The 25,981-nt window shown below is 36.9% G+C and overlaps 1 protein-coding gene across 1 annotated transcript in view; it reads left to right on the top strand.

Moving 5' to 3' along the window:
• Window positions 1-25,981, top strand: part of LOC142594812 (connector enhancer of kinase suppressor of ras 2-like) — a 209,725-nt gene that overhangs the window by 105,544 nt on the left and 78,200 nt on the right. Inside the window, exons 6-9 of the mRNA XM_075720442.1 lie at window positions 2,952-2,993; window positions 7,568-7,687; window positions 17,503-17,562; window positions 22,183-22,251. Of these exons, the coding sequence (XP_075576557.1) occupies window positions 2,952-2,993; window positions 7,568-7,687; window positions 17,503-17,562; window positions 22,183-22,251 (291 nt within the window). The remainder of the gene's footprint in view (window positions 1-2,951; window positions 2,994-7,567; window positions 7,688-17,502; window positions 17,563-22,182; window positions 22,252-25,981) is intronic.

Here is a 25,981-nt window from a genome sequence, read left to right as displayed (position 1 = left end):
AACATAAGTATAGCTAACATTAATTCTGCTCTACAAAACAGTAAAATTTCAGTTCTACTATACATAAGTCCTCTATTTTTTGACCTGAAGTAATTAAGTTTGTTCAGAATGAAGCTCATATTGTATTTCTAGCACAGAAATTAAAGGAATAATTTAAAAAGGAGCATTAGCTCTGAAGTCAAGCTGTAAGCCCTGCTGTGATCATTTTGTTCTCTTGGTACTTGCAGGGTTAAAAGGAGATGGTGGATGTGTTGTTTGAAGTGTGTAAAACTGGTAGGAAAAACTGCCTTGGGCATTGCCAACCAAACTGACTGATTGAATTCTTCTGGTTTTTTGCTGTAGAAAATAACAGCATGAATACAAAAGAAACATCAAAGGGATACTTGACCATGAAATGCTAATATGAATTCTTCTCTGTGTTCCTTGGCACTCACAATCTTCTGATTTTAACTTTCTTATTCTGTAATGATATTCTTTAAACTGTATTCACTTAGAAATTAATTTTTCTACAAAAAAGCCAATCCTCCAAAATAAACGTGACTCTTAGAGCTGGGGGTGCAGCAGTTACCTGTTCTCCAGGCCTGTACCCAGGGCTGAGTGGCTGGGATCAGGCTAAAGCTGCCCTGCACAGCCTCAGACGGGCTGAGGGACAAGGTCCTCACAGCAGCACCCACGGAAGAAGGTTCCAGAGCTGGGCACGGCCTCAGAGGATGGGACGTAGCCAAGGATTTGAGCTGCTGGACCAGAGGAGCAGAGATCTGCCCGTTAGCTGATACTTCTCTCGCAAAGAGTACCACAGCCTAAGCTGATGATATAGCGAATCTGCTTCTAGAGTAAATGGAGAGAGGATGCTGGAATTATTTCATGGGACATTTAAAGCAATTAACTGTCATTGCTAACATGTTAAGATCCAGGAAGCAGGAAATCTTGAGAACTATAGGGAATCTTAAGTTACTTGAGGGGATCTTTTAGGTATATTGGTAAGTTAAGTTTTACTTAAAAACTTATTCAAGGAAAAAAGACAAATAAACAAGACTGGTTTTTTACTTGTCATATCCTCATCCTTAAAAATATGTCCTGAAATCCTTATCTTGCTTTGTAGAAAGTTTTTTCCAATGCGACATAGCATTTGCAGAAGTATTTAGCAATTTCCCAACCTACTTTTTTCTGTTATTAACCATTAATTCACTGCAATGTAAATAATCCATGCCAGTACAGCATTATAAACAAGATTCCTGTGACAAACAAGGCCCCTGGCGAGGCGAGGATCCCACCCTGCCTGGCCCTCAGGGTGTTTTGTGGCGGCCTCTCCATCCCCTCCCTGACGGGGCCCTGGGACTCCCGCCAGCCTCGGGGCCGGGGCGCCAGTCTCCCTGAACACAGGGAGGTGCCGGGATACATCAGAAACATTTTCTCCTGGGATTTTGTTACAGAAAGTCACCCCTTTGGCGACAGGTGGGTGCCGCAGGCTGGTGCTCACCGTGTAGGAGTGCTGTGGGCTGCCCGCCCTGGGCGAGCGGCAGAAGGTTCTGGAGCTGTGGGGCTGGGGGAGAGGGAGCCTGGCTGTGGGGGCTGCGGCCCTGGCTGCGGCTGGCCTCAGAGCTGACAGAGGTTTTTGAGGAGTCTAATCTCACTCTGTCTGCCAAACTTGAGTTTTCTGTATTTTCCTTTTAATTTTATGTTTTAGTAAAATATAGCTTGAGAGCCCGTGTGGTGATTTGGAGAGCTGACTGGCAGCAGAAGGGTGGGGTAGAGCTGCCTCGGTGCACTTGGGCCCTCTCCTGCAGGAAAGGGTTAAACACTGTCTTGCCATGACTGCGTCTTGCTTTATAGAGGATTGAACTGAGGAAATCTTCAAAACATTAAAAAGCAGTGGAGGCAGTAGATCTCTTTTAGGAATGTGTATGCTTTGTTTCATGAAGGAAAAGTAATATTCAAGCCACTGTAATACCACTAAATCAAAATGCAATTTAAGGGAGTAATGGCTCTTAAGTTATGTAGCGCTAAGATTTATTATTCTTAAGATGATGACTAAAATAGGAAAATGACTGATCTAGAAGTTACAAGTCTTAAGCAAACAAAGAGGTTGGTCAGGAATATTGGTTTTCAGGCCTACTTTAAATCTGTTAACAGCAATGTTGTGAATGGAAAGCTGGGACGGAGTTTTTCTTTGGGAGGCCTTAAGGCAGTAAAATCCCCTGGATATCCCTGGACCAGTGCTCAGCGTGAGCAAGCTCGTGTCCTTTCTCATCCCAATTTGGTGTAACCTGTGCCTTCCAAAGTCCAAAGCTAGAGCAGTTACGCGAATTCTCTCGAGATGGGGCCACTGCTGTTTCTGGTCCTTTGTGGATGGTGTAGACAATCAGGGCCCTGAAGCAAAAGATGGAGCGAACCAAACTGTGGTGCGGACACACCACGTTTAACGTCTCTAGCATTGTACTTGTTGTCAAAATATTCTCTGTTTACTCTTCCTTCCCATGCTTTATAGTAACACAACCTACCTAGCGGTAGGTCTGACACAACTGTCTGCACCCCACACAGCTTGTAGAACAGCTAACAAATGTTCTGCCTGATTTAAGGCTAGGCAATGTATCTCTCACTCTGCGCATCATTGAATTTCTGACATGCCAGATTAATTATATTCAATTACTTTTTTTTCTCACTATCATGAATCTGTCCCCTCTGCCTTACATTTATATTGTTGCTGGTATTGAGCACGAGAGTTTCGTGACTGTAAAGGGAAGAATAGATCCCTGAGGTTAACCAGCCATAAGAGAAGTCAAGTTTCCTACGATTGTAAAGTAACATTTTGGACATGACAAACCTCAAAAATCATTTGTCTCTACAGGTACACCTGTAAGAGATAGTTATCAGCATAAAGCATTCTTTTCTTTCTTAATAGAAAATTTAAAACAATGCGCATTAATTGTTTTTGTTTTATTTTACCACAGGATTGTACAGTGTATGAAACGGAAAATAAAATTCTTCATGTGGTAAGTAATCTAAGTATTCTGCTTTTTTGGTATTTTCTAATCCTACCCTACCCACTTAAATGATTTAAAATAATTAAAGCTACCATAGGAAAATAAAGTTCCTTACTATTTGACACAACTTCTGATGAATTATATCAGTTGCTAAAAGTTAAAGTTTTCATAAATAAGATCAAATAGTTAAAAAGTTAAAATTTGTTTTCAAGTGCAGAGATATCAGCTTACATGTTTTGTGACCCTCTGAAACCAAACCAAACTAGTGCAAGTTAGTTGTGCCTCCTACCACCCAGTTTAATGACTGCCCCAGTACTCTAGATTTAACACTCAAAAATGTCTTTTTTTCTTTTTTTTTTTTGCATCAATGTAAAGAAATAGAGAGACTCTACCCAAACAATATTAATAAAATATTTTTTCACCTAAGATATTGTTTCCAATTTCTTCAAAGATTGGAGGCTTATGGAAGATGGTGTCATTCACTTCAGAACTATTCCTACCAAGCCTTTTTACTCTTTCCTAAGTTGGAAGTCTTTCAGGTTTAAGCCTTAAAGAATCAGCTTTCTTCTGCTATTGCCTAACTTATGCCTGTTTATTTTAGCAGACAAGGTCAGATACTCCCTCTCGCTCTCCCCTTTCACGCAGTTCCCTGGAGTAATGCTCTCTGTTGTACCTACAGTTAATTACAAACACATTGTTCTTAGATTGTTTTAGAAGCTTCACAGTACTCTTACTAGTGTAATACTCTTACTAGAATTGCTGACGTGGAATTCCAGCAACGGACCCATCAGACCTGGTGCATTACTAGCTTCACTGGTTGTCAGACTGAGCACTTTGGGCCTTCAGTGCTCAAAAAATCTGATGATGAAGGGGAATGGAAGAATCTTATGCAGAGTTATTGATTAGATATTGGCCTTTAAGTTCAAATACTTTCTATTTTCTTGGTACCGGCACAGAAAACTTGTACTGACACTGACATAGAGTTATAACCTGTGTTTAAAGGGAAATCTCAAAGGATTTACAAGTTGAGATGAGCTTTTGACAAGCTCTAACCAAGTGCCTGACTTTTTTTTTTTTTTTTAAGCCTTTTACACATACTCTGCTTCCAGTGGGGATTAAAATTTGTCATAAAACATTGATGTGCTGTTAAATTCAGAAAGCATGCAGTGACTTTTAGACAAAAGCTTACTATTACAAACCTGATTCTGAAAAGAACTTCTAAAAGCACCTGAAATCTTCTGGGATTTGGGGGGGGGGGGGGCATATATGTACACTTATACGTGTATACAATCTTTCAACCCACAAGTCTAACTGCCTGTGACATCTAGAAATACATCTTGAATGTTACTTTTTACTTTTCTACCAGTTTTGGATGCGAGCCTGAAAAGCTAGAATAGAAGAGAGAAAAGTTTCAGTTTTTAAGTATTCCATAAACTCAGCAGTGAAAGTGTGATGAACCTTAAAGAGCCCAAGGCAGTAGAACTCATCTTAGCCTGAGCAAAATCACCTGACACTGCCTGATCCAGAGCACCAAGGCTCTGAGAATCAGCCTGTTTATCATCATAACTCTGGGTGAAGTGAGAAGAATCACCATATTTCTCAAAGCATCTTAAAAAAAAAAAAAAAAATCTTCAAGGATACTGAATTCAAGAATAAGCTTTATAAATTGTTCATTTCTTTCATGGTCACTTTATTTCTAAAACCAAAATTAAATTAAAGAAAATACTCAAGAAAAAAAATGTGATGCTCTAAAGTAAAATTTTACATTTGTAAGCAATAGTATCTATAACTCTTAAACACTACAGGGTGTTTCTGAAAGATATTAATAAAGACATACTTAGAAATAAAGACAGATTTATAAAATGATGACCCATGATTGACTTTCTTCACCGGTTACTGGAGATATTCACTGAGGTGTAGATTTGTTCGGAAGAACTCCACAACAGGGCGGCGTGCACTCAGATAATGTGATTGCAGGTGCACAGTTGCTGTTCCTTCACTAGTCATATGAGTAGGCTGTGTCTACTCTGCAACTCGACTATTATGGGAAAAGATAAATTATGAAGGAGCGATCTTCAGGATCACTTAAACTGCATGTCTGAGAGTCAACTGTTGGGCTTTGGGTTGGGTTTTTTTATGTCTGTTTAGCAAAATGTGGTTATCAGGACTGCGTCAGTTCTTTAGACTAATATAGTATACCTATGATAATTAAAAATTACAATCTGCTAGTTGTTCTTTCTCTCAGCAGTAAATACAGATCATTAACTTATATTCATTGTACAGACCCAGCCATGGCTGCCATACTAAAAATACTTTTGTGATGTATGAGTTTGTATGACTTGTTCAAGACTTAGTGGTTTCCTAGAGATTCTGTTATTGCCATGGCCCATTGAGAGAAATGTCATAAATGGGTTTTGAGTGTTGGACGGCCTGTAAAACCGTATGTAGAGTTCTTCTGCGACAGGTACTGAACTTCTTGAAGAACCCATTTTTGTTTGAGATTTTCTTAAGTGCGGTAGTATTGCGCCATCTGGAGAGTATGCATTTTGCTTCTCTGTGGTTTTGAAACTAGTACATAAGACTGCTCCTTTCTATTTTTTTATGCCAAAAATACTTTAGCATATGTTAAAGTATCATCTCATGTTGATAGTGCCATATCAAACATTACTTCCTGACCCTGTGCTATTATTCATAAATTCTACTCAGTTGCTCCCATTTATACTATCTCAGCCTTTGCATTATTTACAACTGGTGTCAGGCCTCTCGTGCACCCGCTGAACTACTTTTAGAGCAAACTGATATTTTTAATTATTCCAAATAATTTTCTTGAATATCTTCCTGGTGCTAAAATCCTACATAGATTTTAATTAACTTTTTGAATTGTGGGGATAGCTTAAAGATTCGTAAGGGTAAATTTGATTGAAAACTTCTTTGCTGTTTATTTCATTCCAAAGTTTATTTACTGAAAAAGTCTTTGCATGTGACAGCTGTAAAGTCAAAGCATTACATCAGAAAATAGAAAGTATTGTCTCTGGGATTTACTCTGCATCTAATCTGCGCATATGATCTTAAACGTTAAGGCATAAGAGAGGACCTCAGTCTGAAATCGTAGTAATGTTTTGATATGACAGTAACTCAAAAGCTGGCTGAAAGCAGACACTCACAGACAGGGTCAACCATCAGTTCGTATGTAGAATAGCAGTACCATACAGTTTTTGAGCAAGCCAGTTTTCATATCTCTGGTGGGAGAAGACAGAACCTAAAGTTTTGTTTAGGGGTTCTGGCCCAAAGCTGAAACTGCTAGAAATATTTCTGGGTTTTGGTGACCTTTAGATGCAGTCACGCATACCTGAATGGGATGCTTTGCATCTTCAGCTGATACAAAATATAAATGCCACATCCAGTACTCCAGAGCTGTACTTGGATTTCCAGATGACTAACTATACAGTGAATGGAAATATAATCTATAAATTCAGCCAGCTAATTTATTCACTTTGACAGGTTTTTTTAAACTTATATGCATAGTGTCAAATGAGATATTAGAAATCCTCATGCTTTTGCAAATGCCTGAAATAAAACTTCCCTTAAGGGATTTCACTACCATTTACTATAATTAGGGAAAATGAGACTATAGTCCCCAAAGGAAAATAGATGCATACAGCACAACTTCGACTGGAAGACCATTCTGAAATTCATCTAAATGAATGCTTTCAGATGAGGTTCAAATATTTTTAGGCATAGTCTTTTTGAAGGAATGCTTCATGCATGCAACCTTGGGAATAAATCCTGACACATGAAGATTCTCTGAGAGTACCGTTCAGCTCCTTTCTGACCCACAGAATTACTGTTTGCCTTTGATGGATAGGTTTAATCTGTCAGTATCACCATTACCATCTGTGCAATGGGGTCCTTATTTTGAAGGTGTTTGCGTGGATTGGCATTAAGATTTTGAGATCTTTAGCTGGAAGGCAGGATAACATAAAATTGTTGCATAGTTGTAGCCATCTAGAATGTCAGTTAAAGGATGTGTTCAAAGACGCGTAAGAATCTTACTTCAGGAAATGGATTAACTAGGGCACTTTTCTTAACAAAGGAAAGATTTTTCTGAGTTGTATAATGCAGAATTCACTTAATTATCACTGTTGGTAAGGCCGCTCTCATTATTTGGTAGCCAAAATAGGTTATTAAGTTGGTGTATAAGGCATTTATTTTTTATACATTTCACTCAGCTTCCATTGTATTTATAATGATACGTTATAATGACAGATAAGAGGAATTTCATCAGGCATTTTTTTTAGAAGTGCATACAGTTGGAGTGGAGAAGATGCTTTAGATTACAGATGTTGTCAGTGCACAGTAAAATCTTCTGATCAGAACTGTACATGCTTATACGTTTTCTTGACATTTATGCATATCTTCTGTTCCTTTAACCTCTTGTTTTGGACTTTCATAGACCTGTAGTTTTTACAATGCTAAGAAATAAAATTATCTGTTTATTCTCAGGTAGTTCTCAGAATAAGAACTTCTTTGCTAGTGGTTTTAGTTTAACATGAGGAATTATATTGACTTGTTTTTCTTCGTAGTGTAAAACCTTGTCTGGGATTTGTGACCACATCATTTCGCTCTCATCTGATTCTCTGGTGTCACAGTCAGCACATCTTGAGGTAGTTCATCTCACAAGCATTATGCCCAGTGAGGGTTTGGTAAGTAGCAAAGCAGTTTAAAGTTTAACTGTTAGAATACAGAATACAAGCCTCAGTTCTTTAAGGTGATTTCTTCTTTTAATTTGTCAAGAAATCAAAACGTATTTTCATGCAGTGTCCTACTATTTCTTTTTTGGTAAGCTGAATCAGATTTCTGAAAGTGGTTTAAGTAACATTTATATAAATAAAGGGATTGTAATTTTTTTAAAAAATTAAAACTTGTTTTACCTGCAGCTTCATGTGCAACTGGTAACTATATAAGCAGCTAAACAAAAGTTATAGTCCTTTGATAGCCATATTGCAGTTTTTGGAATGTATCGAAGTAATCCCTAAATACATACATATACAAATAAAATTAACTAAGTATCATTAATTAGTATGTTTTGAAAATGATTAGTGGAAGGTAAGTTTCTTGGGCTTGCATAAAAATAGTTTTATGTCTCCCTAATGATTCAGTTCAAATACAACTTCCAGAATTATCATCCCAGAAACCAAACAAATCCCTTACATTTGTAAATTGCGGTTCACTGAACAGACTAGTTAGGTGTCATCTGAACATCCCAGCTGCTCTGCATTAGTAAGGGATCACACTATTAAAATTTTCTGCAGAGATGATAGTTTAATAATTATTTGGCTACCACTTTTAAATATTGATGCACCATTACATTTCTAGTTAAGGGATTTCTGTGAAGTTTTAGGGGTCAGTGGATAAAGATTTCTGTCTCCTCTCTGTAGTCCCCTACTTTACAACCATTCTGATATCGGTAGGCTATCAGAACCTGAGATCCTGATAAAAGCTAGACTGTAAGGTAGCATGGCAGGCACTGGGATGTTCTTGCACGTTCTCCTCAAGAGAGAGGCTGCTTTTCCCAGTATGATCTCTTATACTGTCTTCAGCTCCCTTCTCAGAATTTTTTAATTTTTTTTTTTTCCCTACAAGAGGAGGAATCCAGGAATGTTGCTCCTGAGTTGGAAGAAGCAGAAAAAAAGGGGGAATTGGCTAGAGAAACTGGTAGCCATGAGGCTTATCTTCAGAAAATTCCAGAACTGACAAATTAAAGTACATTTGAGTGTCGCTATACACTCTGTGGCATGTTTCTTATTTGTTATTCAGTGTGATTTACAGGTTTATTTTAAATTTCTGTTAGTTGAGATGTCTTGTATTATTTCAATATCTTGCTTTTTGTTCTGACATTGAATAGCAATGGGCATCATATGCAAATCCTGTCAAAGTTACAAGAGCATAATTATTTTGAGGTATGTATATTAATTTGAGAATGATGTATTTTAATAATGAAGGGGTTTTGTATGACTACATAAGTTTACTTTATTCTTAGGCTGATTTAGTCAACAAAGAACATTACAACAGCATAAAACACATGTAATTTTCATTCTCTGGCGTCACAGAACCTTAGCCCAGCGTGTAATCCTGCAGATCGATTCCATTTGCTTCCTGTGCTGCTGCATCCCAGTGGCCAAATGTGTTCCATTTGTGGCCCAGTTTTCCCTCTTGGTCTGATTTCTGAGTTAGTGCAGGGATATCCAGGAAATACCAGGTCAGTATCATTTGCAGCTTGTGTAGTACACATGCTGTAAGTCTGTGCAGTCCGGATTTCTGTATAGCTTTCCTTTCTGTCCAGAAATGTAATGTATTTCTGCTGGTCTGCTTAGAGGGAAGTTCACTGTCAGTGCTGAAGAGAACATGAACACAGATAGGATGCATTTTCCTCAGAGATGACAGAGCATATCAAGCAGGGCTTGGCATTGCTAGTGTTTCTCATTCAGTGATAGCTCTAGATCTAGGACAGGGGTGTAGGCTGGTGGAGGACAGGAAGAGTGTAGCCTACTTCAAAAATAAGGCAGGTGTCTTTCAGGAGTTCTTGGGTATGAATGGTATACTTTCTAAGCAGCTTATCATAAAGTGTCGGAGTATGATTTAAACCTTTAAGGCATGAGTGACCAAGATGAGAGTTGTTGGCTGTATTGTTGTGGCCTGTCGCACGGTCCACGCTTCCCTTTGGACCACGCTCTTTTCTAGCAGAACATCAAGCAGACAGGGCCCATGCTGTAATAACTCCGTAGACTGGACTCTGTCACGGGGTGGAAGAACCGTGGGGTAGTTCTCCATCCTCAGTGTACCCACAAGTTTCTAGCCAACAAAACTGCAGTAAGTGGGCACTGCTGGCAGAGGACATGAGACAAATACTGCAGTCAAAATTGCCTGTCAATTTTTTTTTTTTTTTAGATAAAGTGAAATCACAGTGAATGATTTTTCTGTGCCTAATTGTGAAGGCGCTGTAACATGTTAGGTTGGAAAGTTCCTTATAATCAGTTTCGCTGACACTGTGTTCTGTTTAGAAAAAAATATGAAAAAGGACTATAAATGGGAATAAAAGAAAAATCATGTGAAAAGGAAAAGAAAACATTAATCAGAATCAAATATAGAACAGAGTAATGAATTACAAATGGCTTTCTCATGATTGTATAGCAGTTTTTTTCCACAGGATCTCTGCTCCATTCAAGAGAAAAATGAGTGCTATTCACTGAATGAAAAGTATTCAGAGTTCCATTTTTATCCTTATCATTCAGTGTAGGGGTTGAGGTCTTATTTACCACACTTCAGCTTAGCTCTGCATTCCCTTGAATTACTAATTTCATCGTGAGATTTTTTTTTTTTAAATGGCCTGAGTGCTTCACAGACACTAATTAATTCATCCTCACAACACACTTGTGAAAATGATATTGTAATTTTAGTTTTATAGATAGGAATCTAACGCACAGAGCAATTTCTGTCAAAATCACCAAAAATCTATTTTTCAGGAGAAGCTTACCATATAATTTTTCAGAACACTTGTTACTTTTATAGCGTAAGTTTAAAATACAGTCTTTTTTGGTTTTAAGTGTATCTAAGGTTTTCAGAGCAAGTGAGAACTCAAGCTTCAGACTCATACAGGGTTGGTATCTAGAAAATGAACAAAATTATTTGCCATTGGTGAAAAATGTGTTGTAAATTACTCAGATTTGTATAAGAATTCAGTTATCTGGAATGATATTTAGTTGACTTGATTATGAGTCTTTCTGTATTTTCAAAACTCCATTTGCAAAACTGCTTTTATTATATGCTTTTTAGTTTCTTCAACAAATGAGCCAGAAATCTTATAGGCATTGCATAAGCTTACACATAAACTGAATTAATTTCCAGGTCCAAGTCCATACAGTTACTACGTGGAGTCAGAACTCTTGCAGGGCCATGTCTGGGTGTTTAATTGTTTAAGTAAAATCTGGATCATAAAGCATTTTCACAAAGAGACTATATGTCATTTGAATGTGTACCTTCGGTTCTAACATTTTGTAACTTTCTGTCCGTGCTTTTACAAGCTTAATAGTCGTCTTTTTTTCCGCCCCGCCCTGAAGTATCTTCATTTTCATTTGGCTTTGTTTAAAAAATAGTCTTATCTCATGCATTCTCCAGAGCACACTCTCTGCTGGTAGTTTCATGGCAGTTTGCTGGACAAAAGAATTTGCATTGGGAAGCACACATTTTAGGTTCCATTCCAAGTTCTGATGACTGTGTTTGCATCCTGATCGCTACAGGCATTTGCTGGCCTCCAGAAACATGCTGGGTTTTTTCTTCTCTCTTTCCATTCCTTCCCAGGCTGTACCAGTCGCAGAACCCAGTCAAATTGCTTCCTCCTTTTCGCTATTTAGCCACTGAATTTTCAGTGGCAAATACTAAAACACCCTCCATATATTTTCCATTTCATTTTAAAGTAACTTTAAAAATTGTAAAACACTTTTTCTCCTGAATTGTAGTACTAGGTATAGTAATGCCATTTATATCTGAACTGTACTGCATGATCAGTCTGAATAAGATGTCTGGAAGGCAAAACCTTTTTTCAAATTACCGATTTGACAAACTTGAAATAAACTCCTGTACATATTAGACTCTGAGAACCACTGTCAGTTCTGACCGTACTGACAGAAAGAGAACATGCATACATAATTTTTTATGAAATAGAAAAAAATAACTTTAACTTCATCATTTAAGAAAATTGCCTTCCTTGGCTTTTACTTTCTCAATTCTTTCAGTTATTTATTTTGTCATTGTATCATGGCAAAGGAAATTGGATCATTTTTATACTTACAGATGCTTTTTACAAATTACTTTTCTCTCTACTTAGAGAAAGCTAGGTTTCCATTCCATTGTGTTGCATGGTAAACTTCCTTTTGAAGTCACAATAAATTGTGTTAAATGAAACTACAGTGTGATTTTAATTTTTAGACACTGCACATAACTGCTCAGTATGAGGCAAGATTTTCCTCAAAAATATGATACTTGAAAAATCTACTCCCCTGGAATTTATTATGTTTCAAAAGTCCGTAGACCAAGTTCTGCATTTAGGAGTCCCAGAATTTCTGTTTAGTGATTGGACAAAGCTGGTGCAGCAGCACCACTTTAAATTTCTTGGCTTGATGGATCCGGCATAAGCAGCAGGCCCTTGAGACAAGAGTTTGTGTTGCTGTTTGCAGGGGAAGAGGTGCAGCTCCTAAGCTTGCTACTGAGTCCTTGAGGGTGAGGGTGGGCGAAAGGCTATGCCAACCTTACTATTAATTAGCTCAGACTAGATCCAGAGCAGCTTTGGAACAGTTTTGCTCTCAGATAGACGAAGGCAGGCTAAGGGAACCAGTGTTTTAAGTGAGATGATGGATATAGAGACCATGCATAAGATAGGAGCATGGAGGAGTTTTTGAAGTTTGGGGTTTTTTTCTTCCTACTACTCTTGGGTGATCAGAGATTGTCAGCAATAGATGATTTTTTTTTGTATTAGAGCCAGTATTATTTTGGACTAAACCTTTTTTTTTTTTTAATCTTCTGAACTTGTCGTGCTGCACATATATATATTTAAAGACACTTCTGTGTAACATGCAACTTTAATCTTCTTTGAGATTAATGATTACTCTTAAGCAGGAGCTTCTAAACAGGTAGGGTCTTGGGTTTTTATTGTTTGGTTTTGTACCTTCTGATGTGTGAGGAATGTTTTGCTTCTGGAATGCAGTTTCACTTTTATTCCTCTTGCACTTTTTTGTTGTTGTTTTCTCTTGTGTCTGAACTTCCTACTGCCGATAGAAACAGTGTAATCTGTCACACTTTAATTAAGATATACACTGCTTATATTCACAGCTTTGTTAATTTTTCTGCAGTGGGATTTTTTCCTGTTTCATTTAAGAACTTAAGGGAAGCAAAGATTGTGGGAATAAACATTTTTATAAGACCAGCTGTGTATCACTGAAGAAGAAGAAAAAAAAAAAACCACAAAAACCCAACAAAACAGACAAGCTGTCAGATGCAGAGACCCTTCTTTATTAAGGATTATTTGTTTGTCTAATGTGCAGCTACCCTTTCAAATAGTACATGTGGAATTTGTAATTTAAGGTGATGAAAGCCAATCTTTTCCATTTTTACAAGAAAGGAATTGCAAGAGAATGCAAAAAGAAAAAGTAGAATATGAAGGCAACTTTTTTTGTGGAAATACACATGGCTGTCCCAAAACTGTTAGGGTGTTAATGTAACTATTTCATATTATTTTTAAAGGCTTACAGAAACTTTACGAAGTTCCATTATGCTTGTGACATATGAAGGCTCTCATAGCCTAACTTCTTTGTTGTCCATGGGTTTCTATTTAGGTAGGATTTAGTAAAAGGGTTATAAGAAAGAAGAATAAACTGTCTTTTGAGTAAGATGGTTCAGATAAATACATAGGGCTCTTGGTATGCTACGTAGTATCAAAGAAATTTATATGCCTCTGTCCAAATTTGATAGTTAGAACAAGGTTAAAGACCCGTTTTACGTTTGGGGCAAAAGGTCAAGGGGTGTAACAGTTCCCTCGTAGTTTGTAGCATTACAAACCTGCATCTTTGCTAGTCATGCTTCATTGTTTTATAAAAGTAGAGCCAGCAGTCTTCTCCCTGTAGAAGTGTTGTTGAGACACATAGACCATTTTAGTGTAGTTTTAAGTACCTGACTTTTCCATGCAGAAGGATTTTGTCATATTCCAGCAAAAAAGTGGTATGAAAACACAAATCATCTGATAATAGGTCATTGTTACCCAAAAAGGAATAGTGGCCTAGCTGGAAGTGTTGGAAGTATGAGCCAGAAATGCTCATACTAAGAGAGTTTAGTCTCATTGTGAAATTCAGAGCTCTTCAAATATTGTCTGAAATGTCCATGGATTAACCTTGGAATAGTTGACAAACATACACTGTTGTCATTATATCCTGGTTACCCAGATGGCTCTGCAAGAAATTTTTCAAGGAAATTCCACTTATAACTGGAAATATAATTTTCTGGGGAATAGTCTCTTTAAAATGGGATTTTAAATGGTTGATTCCTTCCCACATGTTTTCAAAGGTCAGATTTTAATTAAAAACCTTTAAGTCACTCTCGTTAGGGGACAGTGACAGAGTTACTCAGGAACAGTCAGGTTCTTGATATAACAGCCTGTGAAACATTTCCTTGTTCTGTAGCACCTCTCTGATATTGGTATAATAATCTGGAGTTTCATATCTGACATATCACAGTTATTAAAGAGCAACTATTTATTTCTAACCACCTAACTGTTGACTAGTCTGAGCCATCTTCACATAGTGAATGATGCCCAGAGATATGGGACATAGTCTGTCATTCTTCCTGAGAGCATCATTCATGCTCTGAGATCATTGGTGGGATTCAAGAAGAAACTAGAATCAGAATAAAGACCCATTCTTGAAAAAAAAGGAGATAAATCATTTTGAAAAAGGAGTCCAATGAAATTTTGCTTGGAAGGGCAGAAAATAGACCAATAAGAGGACAGAAGATTCGGAATTGAGGAGGGGATGACTGAATTGCTTGGGTAGAAAGAGCAGAATAGGATGTGATAGAGAAGGATATGGTAGGAGAGCCCTGGAACTGGGTGGACAAGGAGAATGGATCTTCATGAGCCAGAAGAGCAGGAAGAAAGGAAGACAGCGAGGTGGAGAGGGCAACAACCAAAAGTAGAAGGAAAGAGGTAGGAAAAACCTCTACAGCAGGACTCAGTTGCATAGATGTAGATGTCTGGTACCATTTTGGATGCCCATCTTTCAGTTGCCGCTCCAGAAGGTTCTCTGTCATATCTGCCAAACCTATGCATATTCCTGGTTACTTTGAAGTGACTAAATAGTCTCTGGATATCACAGTTTAAGCAGATGAGTTCCATCCCTTCTGTCTGGATACTGATTCCGGGACTGGATGTGTGGAGGAAAAAGCTTGTGGGAAGATTGGGTGTCAGGCACTGAACGCGGAAGGAGCGATTAGAGCTGATGGGACAGGGGGAGAAGCTTGTGTTATGGAGACTGCACAGGCAAGAAAAATTATTTGGGAGGCATAGCCATTTGTGTTGAAGAGGAAGGACCAGAAGACAGACAGAGGTGGGAGACAACAGGGAAAAAAGCCACTTCCCACTGAAAGTTTCCCATCCAGAGCCCAGGATGGATTTCAGGATTCAAAGTTTATATGTTTTTTGTCTGTGAAACCTACTGACAAAATGCTCTTCTTATTTAGTCTTAGTCTGACATTTTTGCTATTTTACTTTGACAATTCATGTCACTGAAATCTGTGGAATAGTTTGTAAGCAGTTTGTGTAAAGAGTTATATGGGAATAATTAGCTTACAAGAGTATATCTTCATTTCCATCAGATTTTATAGCAGAAGTTAATAGGGTGAAAATAGCAGATATGTGGATCCTCTTTTAATAAATTAGTTTGCAAGTTAATTAAAGATTATGCTTATATAAAAATACACTCTTACAGAAGAATATGACTCTTCAATATGCTGAAACAATATGACTGCTTTAAGCCACAGGTAAAATAGAAAATAATTGTAAAAAAAATAACTATTTCCAACAGTTCCAGAAGTGTTAGCAGTTGTCACAATAGGATCTACTTAGCTATTCATATCTGGTCTTGGGAAAGAGAGGTTTGTTGCTTCAATTCTTCAACTGCAGTATTGAATCAGCATTTGCCTGGAACTTATGTTATCTGACAGAAAATTTTTCAGAATGTTATTTCCATTTTTTTTTAGACTTGTTAACCATAAAAAATGCTTATATTAGTGGAAACAAAATGAAACAATGATGAACAAAAAGATAGCAAATAGCCCATTAAATTGAAAGAGAGGTCCAGCTCTTTTGCCTAATCCAGACTGTGAATACTTGCATGTTTTTTCTGGGTGCACAGTATTAACAACTCTTTAAATTACTAAGTTTTGCAGTTTTGGACATTTCTTATAAGCCAGAGTAGACGATTTCCATTTTTCACTGGAAGTTTGATGAGCGTGATCCCCTTAAAGCCTTTTGTTTATATCAATAAACTACTTTGTATATATATCTGAGCATTATAAACTTTTGAGGGGTTCTGCTAATCTGTGCCAGTATTGCTTAAAATGTGCCTGCAGATTCTAGTCTGTCTCTTCACAAATGCTGGTTTTAAAAAGGAAAATGAGGATGGGAGTGGGCATGAAGCACACCAGTCACTAAAGTGGGGTTGACACAGATTGTCCTTTAGAAGCAATTTTCTAAGTGTCAGTGTCTTTTCATGTTGAAGGGTAAATTGTCCTTTAAAAATCTTCCTACCACAGAAAGCAATTGAGAGCTGGATTGCACTGTACACACTGCGTTACACAGTGCATTATCTGTTGTAAAAGGATAGGCAAGTGCTGGCAGTCAGCATATCAAGGACAGGGGTTTTTTAGAGAAAAATGTTTACAGGGTTGGAAAGAGTGATTTGAAGCAGGGAACCTATCTGGCCTCTAGAACAGATGACACAGACTAAATAAAGCTGTTTTCATAATTGGTGTATGTTTTTCAGGGGGTTCCTTTTAAGAATGCTTTCAATCTTGTTTTGAATGTTATAGTCAAAACTTTCTCCTGAGTGGAAAGATATTTTTGGAGCTGCTGTGAACAAAATTGTCTTTCTTATTGCTGGGGGCTCTAAACTTCCATTTTGACAGCACAAGGTGATGCAGAATTATTGAAAGGATAATGAATCAGCAGTACAGTGTACCAATTAGATTAATTAGATTTCAAAAATTGATGGATAACCATACTATATGGAGAGATGTGAAGCTATGACCTTACTCCTGAGAGGCAAGAATATAAGCAATTGAGTCTCACTGACATTTAAGGCTCTGTGTGTGTGTGTACAGCCGGATAGATACCTACTTAGGTTGTCTCTCTGTATCTTGTCAGTTGCCTCCTCGAAGCAGAATTCTTGCTGGACTAATTACAAAGCTCCTGTTAGTCCACCAAGCTCATTTTTCTCCATAAATTGGCAACATGAGCACTGGTTCATGTCTTTTCTGAGTTAGGCTATGGTTTCATTTTTATTGAATTGGTAACTCTCCGAAGATGGGGCATTTAAGTTTAAAGACTATTCCTGTTCATGGTTTCAGTTTTGATGCTTCTTTTATGTCACTTGTAATAAAAAGAGGTCATGTTAAATACTTCAAATACTGAATAGGAACGAGCTTTTATGCCAATGCTCAGTGTTGAATTCTGTCCAAAAACTTTGTTTGGAATTAAAAAAAGCGTTAAGTGAGAAAACTATGCTGTTCGTAATGGGTCTTGATACATATTTGTTTAACTTAGATTTGCAAATGCTAATTGACCATGGTTCCTTCCAGTCTGTTCAAATGTTACGGTCCTTAAACTAGAATAAACATGGTATTTTAGTTACCATGCAAACATCATTTATTTGTTTCCTACAAATACTAATTGCCTCTCTCTTGCTCTTTTTTTCAGGGAATGTATATCAAATCAACATATGATGGACTACATGTAATCACAGGAACAACTGAAAATGTAAGCTTCTTTATTCTAAAAGACTCGTATCATACATACAAGTACATTCTGTATATCTGCAGTGTATTTTGTAATATGAAAACTTGCTTTAAATCAAGCCACTTTTTATTAACCTTTTTTTTTCTTTATCTTTTCTGTACATATATCATATTACCATTGTAAAAACTTGGAACCCTTGAAAATAGACATAGAAAAATACCTATGATGAAGTGACTAATAACTAACAATATAATAAAATGAAAATCTTGAACTTCTGTTCACAATAGTTCTTCCAATACACCTTTCTAATGGTGTTCATATACAGTGTTCATTCTCAGGCACAGAAGTATTTTCCTTTATATGAAATAATTGTTTCTCACAAAAGAGCATCATCATTAGTCTAAAATAATATCTGTTGTATTTAATTTTTTGTTCTCTACTTTAGATAAATCTCTCGGAACATAGGACACTTCAGGTTCATATAAAAAAAGAAGTATTTTTCTGTCAACAGAACAGTAGAAATAATATAACAGGGGAAAAAAAAAATCTGCTTCAGGTGTTTATATTGACCAGACTAGTCACAAAATTGCAGAGTTACTGATAAGCGTAGTTGTCATCTGAGCAGCCCTTAATATGTACAGTCAGATTACTTTATGCAGTGAGTAAATATTGTCATACAATGATGAATACTTTTTTGCTAAGAGACCTTTGTTTTCTTATTAGAATGGACAGTATTTTTTGTGTGGGGTGGGGGGCTTGGGGGTTTGTGGGTTTGTGGGGTTTTTTTGATTGGGTTTTTTTTTTTTGCTTCTAATTACCAAATCAATTTTAAAAGAACGTTAGAAAAATTAGACTTGGAGATGATGCGTGTCCTAGGATTGACTCATAGAAAATGAGTAGCTTCTGCATGTCTAAGCAATTCAGTAAAATAGATTGTAAAATAATAAATTTTAAAATAGTTACAAGATCAGCAGCATGGGTGGATGTAAAAGACAAGGGTAATGGAGAAAGATAACTTAAGATATTATATTTGATATCAGAAAGGTTATAGAGTAATCTTTGATAAACCAGAAAGCTTTCAAAGCTAGCAGTAATTACTGGCAGGACTATCACTAAGAAGGGAGAAGTTGTGGAAAGGAGCAAACATATTTTGGTATATGAATGGAAGAGGATGGATGATATGACAATGTTAAAACTCCAAGTTACTTAACAATCCGAATGACTATTGTGTGAGGATGTATAAAAAGTTATTTTATGAAAATAACCATTCCTGAAAGGATTGTATTAGGATGAGTTTGATACCATTGTATTTTCATATTTTCCATCGTCTACAGTAAAAATACAGAAGAGACCAAGAAAAATGTATTCGTTATCTTTTTCATTGTAGTCCCAGAAGTGTTAGGCAAATCTGAACCAAAAGCACACAGAAATGCTGCAGCACACAAATCAGTATGCCTGATCACAGAAAAACTAAACAGTGTGACAAGAATAACAAAGTAGCTCCTAAATATCCTTCTTGTTACTTAACTTGCAGTCAATAATTATAAATTTGAAGAAAATAAATTGACTTCAACTGCTGCAATCTAATTATTATGACAGACTTCAATATAGCACCCATCCCTTCTGTTTTTCCTATAGTGTTTTAGTCACCCTGTTTTCATTCAGTCTTGGATCTATTTAACAGCGTATAGCTGGATAAATTACAAGTTTAGATTTTAAAAAGCTAATACTGAAATTATGTAATGCTGACACCCAAGGAATATAAAATTAGCACTGTGCAGCTAGCCAAAGATGTAAATACTTGCTCGCATACATCAGTGATATGCTGGCCCATATGGGTGAGCTTCATATGTTCATTTTGTTCTGCTTGGTTTATATATAGAGAGATAGTATTGCATCATACAGTTTTTGTCACTCAGTTTTTAGATAGTGCAAACCCATGGAAAGCCTGATGATTTGTGTGTCACAATTTGTGAAGACAAATCTAATGCAAATTAAACTTAACATTTGTTTGCTTGTTTGCATTAACGCCATTGGCAGCATTTAGAAGTCTTAAAATAACTGTATGTGTATCTTGGGTCCTGAAACTTATGAATGATCCATCTTGATTATGTTGCAACAGATTTTGTTCCGAGATTGAATTACTCATGCTATAATTAATCCACTTTTTTTTTACTGTAATTCTAATTCATTTTAGAAACACAATGCAGTTTGTAGGGAAAATATTTATATATTTATAATTGAAATTCACAAGAGGAGTTAATAAATTGCCAGCCACTAAAACTTTTATTTTTATTTTGACTGAAGCTTAGATGTCAAAACTTTTTGATAAGACACTATCCTACGAAGTTGCATTTTTGTTTTCGCTAAAAGTGTAATCATATGTGCAGATAAACCAGCTTCAAAGACCTTTAATTTCTGGCCTTTCAGCAAACTGATTTTTCATTCCTTTCGAAGGGATAATTGACCTCAGAGCTAGTGTTTAATTTTAAAAGATATTAAGTAGCTCAGCCTCATCAAAGTCAGGAAAGGAGCTAAAAAGAGAAAGAAGCAGGCCTTTGCTTTTCTAACTAACATCAGCTGAAGTTAAACATTATGAATGGTGGTGTTTACTTCAGTTTCCTGCTTACCTTTCATTCACTGTTTAAAGCAATCAAGTTTGTATTCACATTGAATTCTAGGAATATCTTTCTGTTACATGTTTAGTCCTGTGCAAAAGAGCAGTCTGCCAAAATTCTGCAAGTTTTCACTAAGAGGAGAAAGTGACACTGAAGCCAGGTAGTTCTTCACACCATCCTATAAAGGATGGAGGTAAAATCCTGTTTATTTTAGCGCAGAAGGGCTCAGATGACAGGAGTTGATATCTGGCTGTAATGACCTGCTAGTTTAGCTCAAGGGCTGGGCTCCCCACCACAGGAGACACAGAAGCCCTTACGAAGGAACAAGCAGAGGTCAAGCAGGTGAGGAGCTGGGACACAGCTTGCGTTGGGGAGCTCGGGCAAAGCAAGGTTAGGAATGATAAGCAGCAGGCTGAAGTAAAAGCTATGCTTGGGATAGCACCTATAACGCACTTGGAATCAGTGTGTCAAATATTGGCTATTTGCCCTATTGGCTTGTTTTTTCATATTGGGTATTTCATGATGTCTCCTGCTACCCTCCAGCAGCTGTGTAGACTGCAGAGTCTGTTGAACAGCCAGCAGGTGCTGACTATTGGGGAGTGATTTGACCTCCTCATAGATGAGGCTCTTTGGCATTTTATTCAGAAGTAATTGCAGTCATTTTCTTCCCAGTGGCAATTTGGGGTTTTGTTGTATTGTTTCCTCTTGTCTTTGTTCCTTTTATTTGTTTATCTTATGTTTTTAATCTCCATCCACAAAAGGGATGGAAATGATGGGTGGGATTTATGGTTGGTGAAGACTGTCTAGCTGAAGAGCTCTAGCCTGTTTGCTGGAAATCTTGATTGGCACACAGTGAGGACATGAATATAAGCTTCTCTAAGTCACCTTTCATTCAGATAAATCTTTTCGTCCTTCACATTTGTACCTGACTCTTGTGCTGTGGGCAATTTATGTTATAGGCTGGTTCCAAAAGACATCCAGGAACTGAACTAAGTTCTGATAGCATAGCTCCCTTTCTCTGAGGAACTTCAACAGTATTAGAGCTAGACCACTCTCTGTAGCTACAGGTGGCTCTTTTTCTGCCTTTCTTAGCAGTGCTTACTCTGACAGGGACCTTGAACGGTTACTCAAAGAATGTTTTGCTTTAAATGTTTCTGCACTGTTTGAGATGGGGACAATCCGTCCTCTCCTCTCTCTGACTCCATATCTAACAAGTAGAGCAAACATTCAACCTTGTCCAAGTCTCCTGGCTGGTCTACTTCCTTAACAGCTAACTTCCACTGCGATTTATCTCTCAAGGTCATGCCTCAGCTCTTTAATTCTTTTCTGATTATTTTTCTCTTGAATTTCAAGCTGGTGTACTCTGTGTCAGAACACTCTTGTAAGCTAGTGCACAATGCAAGTAATTTGCCATGAATTCTCAATTCTTTACCCTGAGTATGACTGCTGTCTCCTGCATGCCTTACATATTTGTCTTATAGATTTAAGATCTGGTTTCACTGAAGCATTTAAAAATGGTTTGCTAAATAGCAAGTTGACCATGTTCAAGTAGCTTTTCAATGGGTTTTAATCCATTTTATAATCTGATCAGAAGAAGCTATCTTCTCTGTTACTCATGGTTGGTCCAGCCCTGCCCCTGACCATGCAGTAAGCTCAGTATTTGCTGACTTAACAACTGTGATGTAATTTTACTCTGTGTATTCCCAGCAAGATTGTGACTGCTCATACTCCCCACAGAGAGGTGAAGAAGCTAGAATAGTTCAACCAGTCAAAAAGGCTCTTCACCACCAATGGAAGTGGGATTCTAGATTACTTCATCAAATTGCCAGCTGTAACCAGAAAAAACATAGTTCACTATAAATACAGTCTTTATAAATATGACCAATTATTGTTATCTGATAACAATACTAATTCTTTGGGCACAGCTTTCTTGCCTCCTTCAGCATTCATTGTTTTAATTCCTGCTCTTCCCTTCCCTTTCCACACCCTCCATGTAAAGCCAATTATTATCTTTTGTCCTTAGTCTCCTGCAGACCAGTGTAAGAAAATCCATGCTGGTGATGAGGTGATCCAGGTCAACCATCAAACTGTGGTAAGTATTTTGGAAATTCTGCTCTGCAGACTTTGCCTATTCCTACTGCTAAAGAGGTAATGATTCTTCTTAGAAGGTAGCTTTGCCAAACTAGATTATTATTTATGTCTTTTAAAATATCATAACCACTGCTTATGCTTAATAAGAAAAGGCACAAGTTGAGTCAGTAACCAGCCCAGAAGGATTAAGCCAAATTTACATTTTCCACAGCTGCTGTTCAACATCATACTCCTTTCTGTAAGAAGATCCCAGAATATTTCACTGAAGTTCTTGGACTTCTCATTACGGATATGCCAGCTAGTTTACCTTTTTCTCTTAAACAAATTTTGCATTCTGTTTAATACGGGATTCAGATTAAAAATGCAGAAGTGCTGTAACAGCCATATATTCTGAATCTGTTGGGGGAAAAAAAACATAAAAACAATTAAAGTGTTGATAGAAATCCATCAGATTTTGCTTTTGTGCATTCTTGCATGCAGATTTATTTTTAAACAGATGAGCAGTTTTATAAAGTTAGTGAAACTATTAATCTCTTTAAAATCCTATAAGCATGTATATGCACAAGCATATACTGAATCTAAGGTATTGTAGTACATGATTTGCATACTTTTAAACATGCCTGCCATTGCATTTCTTTCACACTTGCATTGTGTAACTGTGTGTATACAAAACTACATTTTGTTTTAAGTAGAAATTCAGGAATAACATGTTTCTGCAACATTCATAGAATTCTATCCTGACTTAAAACACACATGACTTCACTGAAGAATTAATAAATATTTTTTAGATTAAATTATTTGTAATTGAGCTCTAAAAGCCTGTGAGAGCCTCATCGAAGGTTGAATGATTATATTTTTCTTCCTATTTTGTGATGACACAAGCTGCTGCCTTCTAACTGATGTTAGTTCCAGTGTTGGTGATTACTGAAAAAAATGCAGTCAAATTTTGTCCCAGTACTATCTTAAGTCATAGGGACTCTCTGTTTAAAAAAAAAAAAAAAATTGTGTGTTGCAGAAGAATGGAAGCAGTGTTGCTGGAACTGGAGCTACAGGTGAAAGGAACACTTGCTTTTATTACTTACTAGGCATGAGTAGCATTGTGACAATGACGATAACTTCCTAAAGTGCTTATAATTTAGCCATTTAACTTTGTCTTGCTGAACCCCATCTCCAGACGCATAGCAGCAAAATTAAGAAATCTCTTTCTGTCTGTCATTTGTGTGAGGTGGAAATACGAAAGTCTGACTATTAAAATCTTATGATTAGAGAGCAAATATTTTGCCTTGAAAAGAAGTATAACTTATTCATTTACACATTAAATGTTAATGCAACATGTGGCTCTTATCTATATTAGAGAGGTTCTATGAGTTGTCATAGTTACAAGTTGAAATATGCATTAGACTGGCTTTCTCCATCAAACATACTTCAAGTAATGACCTGATTTAATCTTTACTCCCATAGGTGAAATCCCCTCATTCAACTACTCAAGAATTGGCTTTCTGGATAGCAATTCTTTTCATGTGTGTTATTACAACAGGCCCAAGGTGTTTGATACTTGTAATCCCTTTCCAGCAAAGGCCACAGTGCCAACAGCTGAGTCAAGTGGCATAAAATACCTTTTTCTAAAAATCCCCACTATTAATTTCTCATTCTGAAGTTTATAACAAGCTAAGAAAAGAGATAAATGGCAAGCTGTTTCTTTCAGAAATTTATTCTTCCTTTGAAATGGCTGGGAAAGTCTCATTCACCGTGACGTTCGAAAGTCAGTAATACTGAGTATTTGCATGTTTCAGAGGTACATGTCCCAACCCTCTTCCCCTCATGGACTGGAAGTTTTAATGTTTTAAGTATCCCTTTGATCTTCAAGTGTGCCCTTTAAGCCAGATCACTTCTAGTACATCTTGCTGCAAACTGCACTTAGCTGTGTTCCTTCTTCACCGAAGTTATCACAAGTTGTGTTGATCAATATCATGCTTATAATTACCATTATTTCCATCAGTGGACTAGAATAATTCAAAGGCAACAGCTCATTAAATGTCCATGTAATCAATATTTTAATACTAGCAAGACCAGCTCATAAAATGAGGTGTAACCCATTTGAAATTAATGACTGGAGGGGGTGCAGTGAGTAACCTTACAAAAGAAAGCCTTGCATATCTGTGGTGGTCTTACAGGTTTTCCAGAGCTGTAAACTGTTGCTCACCAAGTAGAGGAGCATGGATTTGTGCCTGCACAGAGTCCTCACCAGAACCCAGCACTTCTTCATACCAGCCTTTGACCCCACGGCGTAGCAAAAGCAAGTGCTACTAGAAGTAAAATTGTAAAAGAAAAATACAAAGCAGTTTGAAATTATACCTAGCCCAAGTGTGCTTCTTCAGCTGCCTTGTCCTTCTCACTTCTCTCACAATGTTCTCCAGCCATTTTTCTTGCCTGGTAGTTGGTACTGCCATTTCTACCATTAGTTTGGTTTCTGGACTGGACATTAAATGCTTCTTGCTCACTCTAGTTCTTGCTCACTCTCTTTTTTAACTCAAATGTCACATCTTCATTCCCTCTCAAATAAAACTGTAGCAAAAGTTTGCATTGATTTATAACCAGTTATGATGGCTTGTGTTTTCCCTTTACCTTGTTCTGGAGCTGAAAGAAGTGGAGTGTTTATTTCTCTAACGTGTCGTTCTGTTCAGTTTACTTCATATGAAGCATTTAGCATTGCGCTGTGAAAAGGCAAATTATTACATTTAGTATCCTAAATACTTACTGGGTTGTTACAGAATTTTCAAGATAGTTAAAATATTATTTACAATATAAGTATCTGGTGAAATCTGTGGTCTCCAGTCTCATGTTAGTTTTCCATAGAGACCCTACTTAAAGCATTAAAAGTCTAGGTAATAAAAATATAGGTGTTAGTGTTATTTCTTATTCCTGCTTTTACCTGTTCGTTGGTAAGGGAGGCTCCATGCTTTCATAAAACGTATACACAGGTTAAGTTATACAATGTAAAGATGCAGAAATAGACTTTCTTCAGATATTTGTATCTGATACCAGATATTTTAGACATTCTGCATCCCACAGATTTTATCTTTGTTGTCCTAACAAGGACATTTTCTTAACACTGAAATTTCTGTAGCATTTTGGTAGTCTGTCAAATATAAATCCCATTCAACACAATGTGTTTTGAAAGAATCTGTTGAGGATTATTAGATATAGTCATCTTGTATTGCCACTAGTGAAAATACTTTCCTGATTAGAGAAAGTATGGGTCTCTTTTAATAGATTCCAATCCTATAACTGACTGCTCGCATCATTTAATCTCATTTTGACTGAACTAGGCCAGTGTATTTTCTAGATAAATTCACATTCGCTCATTTCATAAGAACATTTGAGTTTTAAAACTTTCATTGATGTTCCCACAACCTGTAATAAATTGTTCTGGTAGTTAATTATTCTCATTGCTGGGAAAAAAAAGTAATTTTATTTGTAGTCTACATTTGTCTGGCACAAGCTTCCAGTCCCTTGATCGTGATATATTTTATCTATTAGATTGGAGAGCAAGTTTCTCATTCAGGTATTTTCAGGATGCAATCAAATTACCTCTTCACTTTTTTTCTGGTAAGCTAGATAATTTGAGCCCTTCCAGTTTGTCATCCTAATGCATGACCCTCTTCAACAACCTCTTTAAATTCCCAACTGTGATACTTTGCATATTTAACATTGACTTACAGAGCTGTACA

This window comes from Pelecanus crispus, chromosome 13 (genome assembly GCF_030463565.1).
Source record: "Pelecanus crispus isolate bPelCri1 chromosome 13, bPelCri1.pri, whole genome shotgun sequence".
NCBI classification, from domain to species: domain Eukaryota; kingdom Metazoa; phylum Chordata; class Aves; order Pelecaniformes; family Pelecanidae; genus Pelecanus; species Pelecanus crispus.
Note: the sequence above shows the minus strand (reverse complement) of the source record. Positions and strands in the feature narration are given on the sequence as shown.